Here is an 8,885-nt window from a genome sequence, read left to right as displayed (position 1 = left end):
TCATGCCCTTATATATTCTATGTAATGTATAATATGTAAACGAACATAAAAAAATATTCGTGTCATATAAGAAACTTTATTGTGATGCCGCCTGGAAATTAAAACATAGACACTTAAAATCAATCAAAATAGTAGTACGACTGTGATGACAAATAAAACTACTTAGTATAAATTATTTTATATATTTTTTTATTTAATTTTAAGAGATATACTTATATGTAGCTATGACAACACGTATATAGGAAGGTAGATTGGCAAATTGATCACCTGAAGATAAGTGATCACTACTGTCCGTGGCACTAAGAACTAGTAGCCATCCCTTACATGGCCAGTGTTGCAAAGTTGAAAAGTAAGATGTTGATGATGACACCCTCGCGCTTCAAATCCGAACACAAAATTACGAGGTATTGTAAATTGACGATAGGGTATATTATGATTGAGTGGTACCTACCTAGTCGGGCTTGCACATAGCCAACAAGTAATTTTAGTACTATATTTAGTAAGAAAAATTAATCACCTACGTTTAATAAATAGCAAAATACTTGAAAAGCGTTAGCGTTGCCTTCTAGATCAAGTCTGATCATTTATTTGAAAGCCAGAAAATTAACAAGCACACTACGAAGCTTTAAGTGACCTGGAAAGAAAGTACTTTCTTCACAAGTAAGTTACTCTTTAATATTAATGATTTATTTATTTTGGATCACCAACAATTGTTTGCAATGATCAGCTTTTAGATAATAGAGATCTCACTGTATATTATATCAGTATTTTTAAGAATTAGATACTTTAGGTTCAAAGCTTCCATGGACTTCTTATTATCATCTTTTAGAGGTAGACTTAGCTCAGTTAGAAGACATAGATGTTGCTTAATTGATACATTTTTGTTAATTTAATCGTATTATATATATTATTTTTTGAATTAAATTAAATTCACCCTTAAGTTAAGACCGACTATACATTTTTCAACTTATTTTTTTTTATAATATACTTTCTGATCAATTAGAAGAGATTATTTTTTTATAATATCATTTTTTGCTATTTTATTGTTTGATATATTTTTTTATTTAACAGATAACTAACTACTGTCTAACTGATAAGTTATACAGTTAAACTGTGAGACAAACAAAAGCGTGTGTGCCTTAAGAAACTTAGTTATTACTCTTGGCTATTCTTTTAAGATTATGACGGCGTCCATTACGAGATACAACTCGACTGACGGGCGACGTCTGACGATAAAAAAAAATATATTTTCTTAAACATAATAAATAAATAAACTTTTTTGATGTCATGAGTGTAGTTAGACTGGGAAATAGGCCACCTAATGGTGAGTGGTCAAGAGTGCCTATAGACGTCGGTACGCCACTAACATAAACTGGAAACACTAATATATGTGCCGGTAGTAACACTGGCTCACTCATTCTTGAAATCGACATCCAACAGTGCTAAGTATTGAATATAATATTTCATAATTTTCGCTGTGTTCGATGATTATATAATTAACATTATGTAAATAATACCTCTTCAATGAATTGCACGTTACGCATTGCATTCTCACTTAAAGTTACCTTCGATTCAAACGAAGAAAAATGTTAATTTCGTTGAATTGACCATTTGTAATTCGAATAGCCTTGACTTCAATGAACTTTCTTGCATGACGTGATACGAGTGATTTATAAGTTTCAAAACACAACAAGTCAATTACAATAGATAGAAAACATATATCCTTAATAAAAATTGGGTAAACCATAAAAACCTTATGAAAACATTAAACGTAGAGGATGACATTTTTTTTTAAAGATTACTGGCAGTGCCCCATATTAATTAAGGAGTTATTAATATTCGTAGTTAATCATATGGAAACAACTGTGGATGTTTTTTTATGAGAAAAGAACTGGCCAATAAGCGCTTTTGATAATACGTTATATGTAATATAAATTTCACTATTAAGTTAGAAATTTTATGTTAGAAATTTCATTATTATGTTAGAAATAGGGAAATTGGTGTTTTAGAAATTTGACCTAAGATTCAAATTTGAAGATAAAACTTTGTTCGGAAATTCATCATATTGAAAATATGAAAAAACAATTGCTACAAAGGTTTTGGAAATTCATAAGCATATAGATGGTGTTTTAAATTAATTAGAATAGTTTATATTTGAAATTCCTAATATGGAAATTGGAATTCAAAAATCTAGATACCTGCGTTGTTAACTTAGTAACAAACTCTAATACTTAAGAACAATCGGTTTTCTTATTTCTATCGAATATCTTATCGAGAATACGGCTTGGTTACTTAATAAAAGTACTGATAAATTAAAGTGAACATAGAGACGGTACATTTCCATAAACATGTCTATATTATAAAAATAAATAAAGCATACTGTATATTGTAGTGTACACGATTAATCTACAATAATTAATATATTCATATAAAATATAAATCCTAATTAATATGTTATCTGTTTATTTATCCATCTGTCATCTCGAGTGACAAGTGACAGAGGTGTGGGAAAATAAATTAGCGCGGATTGTGAACAGTTTGTTTGCCAAGCGAGCTGCTATATGAAATATTATATATATTTTATCTGTGAACATTACATACCATTATTGAAAAATGGGGAAAGAAAATCTTTACTTTCGTGCCTCAGCTTTTAATTTACTATTCCTCATCTCGCTGTGAAGTAAGTGCTGTATATTATTTGACTCTCGTTTATTTATAAATTTGTGTATTATAAAAACTTATTAATTATAGATTATCCTTATCATTTTAAATTTGCCAGAACAACCTAACTGTATGTACGTTATCTGTGATTCTGTAATATACATTGTCGCACAAACTTATAACTGCATTCAAATACTCGAACAAAATGCCTCTAAGTTTTTATTTTATAACTTTATACCATATTTTTATAATTATAATAATTTATCACAATTCTAAATCATTATGTAAACCATATGTGCCATGTCAAAGATCGCATTTTAATTAAATGTTTATATAATACTAATAAATGGATTATTCCTTCCCCAGTCCTATCATACAATGTTCATTCATTCATTCTTTCATTCTCTTATTCGGTGAATTTATTCGTTCAATTGGCTTTGGACGGGGAACCTGTTAATTAAATAAATAATTAATGTTACGTATCGACCTTTTTAAAATCGGCGGCTTATGTAAAAACGATGTTATATAATTATACATTATGCTACAGAAACTAGTCTCTGAGAACCAATTGGACCTTTCCTTTTTCTTAAAAAAATATTAAGCAACAAAAAATACAAGCTGACACAATTTTATTACAACAATTTACACAGCTTGAATATTATTGGTTTCTTCTTCGTTTGCTCCGGGATATTCTTCCTTGATATCCTTAACGCCACAGATCTTTTGGTTGACGGCTGCTGGAACTGGAAATATATTTATGATTACTGTAAAAACAATATTAGCTAAATTTAAATATGATAAACAAACTAAAAGTAACAGCCTGTACATGCCCCACTGAAGAGCTAAGGGTTCTCCCATCCTTTCCTCCGTGAAATCTTAACAAATTTAAATATTTGGGTCGGTATATCTATACTAATTTTAAAAAGAGCTAAGATTTGATTGTTTATACACGTTAAACTCTCGAAACTACTGAACCATTTCTATAATTCTTTTATATTGGCGAGCTACTTTATCCAGAGATATTATATAATATATTTGATTTCAGTTTGTATGTGTGCACTACTCCATAGTCACAAACTGAAATCCATGCGTGTCAACCCGTGAACTAAGCTAGTACGGAATATACCATAAGACATTTCCTGATAGGACGATCAAATGAACCGTTCGATATTATTTTTTTTTTAAGTCAAAAATCTTTATTCAATATAGAAGTGTTTACACTTGCTTATTGATTGTCAAAAATCTACCACCGGTTCGGAATTAAACACCTCGGACCTGAGAAGAACCGGCGAAAGAAACTCAGCGATATAGGTTTATATATATTACTTGTTAAGACGTAAGTCATTCCTCACATAGTCTATGCGCCACCAACCATGCGTTCTAAAATAAATAGTTCCTGTAAAAACTCTGATCCAGTAAAACAACAACCCAATCAATGAGTGAAGGACCCACAAAGGCGGCTTTAAGTTCACCGCACCACATGGTTAAAATATCGGATTCATTTAAATAAATTATACTTAATTTAAATAATTTAATTATTTATTAAATGATTAAAAACGATTTATAACAATGAAAATGCATAAAACATAAAACAACGATACATTACGAAATTGCTCACATGAAACATGTAAACTATTGTATAGATTTTTTTATTAGCTGTGACCACGGATCACTCGCAATCATAATAATCATTATCTGTGATCTTTTTACGGATTCAAAGCAAAGTTACTTATTGCAATAATTTAAATATAGAGCTGACCTTTAAACAAGATTATGCGTTCCTAATGCGAATAAAAACAAGTTATTTACTAAAAAGGATTATCCATATATTCGTGTGACTATTCGTCCGAATTATTATAATGCGAAGGATTATAATAATTATCGCGGCCTCGAAACAAAACTATATGAAATCTATAATTAGTATTAAATTAAGTCTCTATGTGCCTCTGCCTGTATCTCCACGTTCGCCTCCTACACCGGTCAACGGATTTTGATAAGGTTTTCACTAATATATAGAGCGATAAACGAAGAAGGTTAATAGTATTTTTTTTATTAAAAAAACTGTTTCCATACGACTACATGGCGAACACTGACTAAACCTACAATAATATAAGATTAAATAATAATTATTATTATGTATAAATAAAGGATATACATCAAAACAATCTTGTAGGAATTCGTAGGCTTTAAAATACCTACGGAAAAATCCAGTTTATTTTCTAAGATACATCGATCATTCGAATGAAATAATGAATACTTTAGAATAATATTATGGTGTAATAACGTGCAACAAAAAAAAATCGTTCGCAGCAAAACGGCTGCACGGATAACTGGCTGCAACAACTTGTCTTTGTCACTTAAAATCGTCTAAATTTATATCCATAAGCCGTGGACAGCGCTTGACCTAGGCTTTACAATAAAATATTATCTAAAATATTCTCATTTATGCCAAACTTATATAAAGTATTAAAAGAATAAACGTAATAATATTAAAGCTAAGTTATTTAAACCACATTAATATACTTTACATTCATAACCATTACTGAATGTTTTTTATATAGATATATACCTATATATAAATAAAAACTAATGAATGAAAAATGGAACGCATACAGGACATACTCCTGAAATAATTCCACCTTATTAAAATAAAAAACCGATGATTAGAGTTTCGAGAAGATTCTCGGTCAAAGAAAAACAAGCAGATAAATATCTGTACGTTTTCCTTAAACTTAAAAACTTTATATACCCTTCTTGAACCCGAGACGGGTACTAAATATAAATAATTAGAAAAAAAAAACAATTAGATAGTAGATCTGATACGAATTATTTTCTTATTTAAGTATAAATTTATTAGAAATCGCTTAAACAAAATATAATGATATAAACACTTGGTCTTAGATTAAACTCGCTAAATGTAGTAATTAGTTAAAAGTAAACAGAACAAGGACTTAAGACTTAAAGATTGCACCAGTTAAATATTACGACATAATGAAAAAATATTAAAAAAATAAAAACACAATAGAGTATAAAACAAGACAGCCTAGCGTTACTAAAGTATCAAGATTAAATTTATAATATTAATAGTTATTTATCTTAAAACTATGCTGGGATAATATATTTCGTAAGCCATATTTATTTCTTTCCGAAAAGTTACCAAATAATATCAATATAAAAACAATGCAAAACTTACGCAAGCATTTGAAAATCCTTATTTTATCTCCATTGTAGCACCTCTTGCAATTTTTAAACAGCTCCAGAAATGCTAAAACTGTTAACGTAATTAATAAACAATAAATGAGAACGTGAAACATTACTTTTCTTGTTACCTAAGTTTTGTACGATATTTAAAAGTTCACTGAGAATTAGCAAAACGCAAACGTTGCCTCTCACGTCACTCTTATATTAAGGCGTTCACAAAACTGTTGAATCAACGGATTTATACGATCGAGTGAATGAGTGTTCAAAAAGTCTGCTAATAAACGTATTTTAATTTATTTAAGTAAGCGCCATCAAAACGGGCTCTTGAAAATATTCATTGATTTCTTCCATTGATAAAAATTATGTACCTTTTATTTCAGTTTTCACATTAAATTTCGACCATCTCAGTTATTAGTACTTCTACTAGCACCTACTCTTGGCAGGAGGAGCTCTTCCTTTGTACTAAGATTACACACAATTTAAAAAAAAAGTATACTTAGATCGTACAATTTTATAAAAATATATATATATACTTGAAAATTATATTCAAGTGTATTTTTTTGTTTGTATGTATATGTGCGTAATTTAATGTTATTCGAGAAAAAGATAAAGATCGTCTTTTAATATCAAAACATCACAAGCTGCTCTTTTGTTATTTTAATTACTGATGCTATTAATGATTAAATTTAATGATTAAAATTAGATTTCTCGAGTATGATATGTTTATTTACATTATTTATTTCTCGAGTATGATTACAGTAATAAATACGTTAAAAGAAAGACTTAGATAATAATACAGGTAGTATGTGTGTCTTAATATACTAATTACGTGTAAAAAGTATATAAAAATGAAACAATAAAAAATTGACTGTTCTGACAGAATTTCGATATATTTGTACTTAATTAATGCAGTACTTAAGAAAATGCTCTTTTAATAATCTCATTTACTAATAACGATTATTGTAGTAAATAAAAAACAACCATTCTATATTTTTTTAATGCTAATTGCCTTAGTAGCTTAGGTTACTATGTAGGTACAATCGGTATAAGTATCTATATAAAGTATCTATATAAAGGGATTGTAATATTGTGCTTAAAATTATAACTTTCCTAATTCCTTAACCACTTTTTGTAGGAAATTATCTATTTTGTGGTCTATTTGGGCCTCGCTAGTTTCTTGTCACCATTATTATGAAAATTGTGGGAATACAGAATGATGTGGTTGAACTAAATGACGTGTGGTTGAAAAATGTGACGTGTTCCAGAAATCAAAATATAATTTACAAAGATATTCTACTGTAGGCTATACAAATTATACATATGTTTTCTTAATATATGTACATATATGCAATAAAATTGTCTATTAAAGAGGTTTTCTCTAACTCTAAAAAAATATTAATAAATACTAATTAAATATACATTAAAATTATCACGAATTAGGATATTGCATAACTTTAACTGCATTTAAATAAAAATTCACATGCAGAATTAACGTTTTTACGTCACGGACACGTCTCAAACGCAAGCAATGAACCCGTTCTTTTTTACCGATTGTGATTTTTTTTGTGTAATTGGATATCTCGTTATATAAACATCTATTTTGTACCAATTAACGGTCTGCCTGCCGTAATAGTAATTCACTACTAAAATTAAATACATAAAATAAACTTTAATAAAAAATATCCACTAAATTACGAATATGTATTTTAAATATTTTTGTATTGTTATCACTATTAAGGTATTGCCTTCCAATTTTTTATTGATTATGCATACAGTTGAATAATAATATCAAAACGTTATTATTGTATTATTATTGTAGTATAATACATAATTGTATTGAATTGAATCTTTAAAAAAAACAATTTAAAATGCTTTGCTTCACTTGTATTACAATTGGTCTCTTATTTCTTTATAGTCATTTATTATAATTTAAAATGATCCAAATATTCGTGTCTTATGCTAAATTACCTTTTTGTTCCATTTGCTGTCGAAACACTTGGCCCTTGGAGTAGTAGTGCAAAATGCTTTATTAATAGTATAACACCTCACCTTATTGCGTCCACTGATTCGTTTTTGCCCAGAGGATCGGAATTGCGATTTAACGGGGAAATGTATGCAGTAATTATTTTTAATTCATATTTGTATATATTTAAGCACTTAATGTAAATATTTTTTTATTATGGCAAGCAACAATGTAACGTCTGTCAGATGTGAGGTTGTCAGTGAGACAGATATCACTTTTGAAGTTTTAACTTTTGCCAAAACTTTAAGAAAGAAGTCGAAGTCAAGTTATTAATCAGCACTTCATCAGTAATCAAAAGCAACAAACATTGTTTTCAATAAAACAAAAATGGAGAAGGAACTTGATAAGGTTGTGGAAGAAATTATGTCGACCCCTAACGTGAGCGGGTGCTTGGTTGCAGATCATCAGGGTCTCTGTTTAGCGTCAAAAGGCACAGCACACGTCGACTCTGCGGGTCTCATCGTAGCTCTTTCCGAACAAGCATGCAAGATTCAACCGAACTTTAAACCACCTACCGTCTGCTTGGAAACGGATACGAAAATATGTTTGATACAAAGACACGGTACCATCACGGGAGCTGTTTATAAACAGAAAGCGTGAAGTTATTGTATATATTTGTTTGTTGATCGAATAACTTAACGGCTGTGTTAAGATTACGAGTTTTTTAATACTATATTATTCGTTCAGTGTTATTTAAAAATGATATTATATCTTTTGTAATTAAACTTAGCATATTGTTTTGATAATATGTCATAATTGTATGCAAGCTGTACAGCATCTAGTTTAAATTTTTGTTAGCCTATTATATATTTATAATAGATTGAAATTTATATTTTCAACCATATAATAACTGAAATTTAAAATTAACTTGTTATAGTAGCTTTCACTTGTATTGTTTATGCAATCATAACAAAAATGATGAGTATTGTTAAGTGAAAAAATGTACATATTATTAAAGGCCCTTATTAACAGTAATTAATTTTATTTAAGTGTCAATATA

At 28.8% G+C, this 8,885-nt stretch overlaps 1 protein-coding gene and 1 long non-coding RNA gene across 2 annotated transcripts; one reads left to right on the top strand and one right to left on the bottom strand.

Annotated features, from left to right (window-relative positions):
• Positions 1-3,273: 3,273 nt before the first annotated feature.
• LOC125077321 lies at positions 3,274-5,918 on the bottom strand. Its single transcript, XR_007120737.1, has 2 exons — positions 5,855-5,918; positions 3,274-3,404 (listed from the first exon to the last, which is right to left on the bottom strand). It is a non-coding gene; the product is annotated as an uncharacterized LOC125077321 (long non-coding RNA).
• Positions 5,919-8,089: 2,171 nt separating this feature from the next.
• On the top strand, positions 8,090-8,766 carry LOC125077320 (ragulator complex protein LAMTOR5). The gene has a single exon (XM_047689238.1). The coding sequence runs from the start codon at positions 8,213-8,215 to the stop codon at positions 8,483-8,485; it is 273 nt and encodes a 90-aa protein (XP_047545194.1). The 5' UTR covers positions 8,090-8,212; the 3' UTR covers positions 8,486-8,766.
• Positions 8,767-8,885: the final 119 nt, after the last annotated feature.

The sequence above is a fragment of the Vanessa atalanta genome, chromosome 3, assembly GCF_905147765.1.
Source record: "Vanessa atalanta chromosome 3, ilVanAtal1.2, whole genome shotgun sequence".
Classification (NCBI taxonomy): Eukaryota; Metazoa; Arthropoda; class Insecta; order Lepidoptera; family Nymphalidae; genus Vanessa; species Vanessa atalanta.
This window is presented reverse-complemented; position numbering and strand designations above follow the sequence as displayed.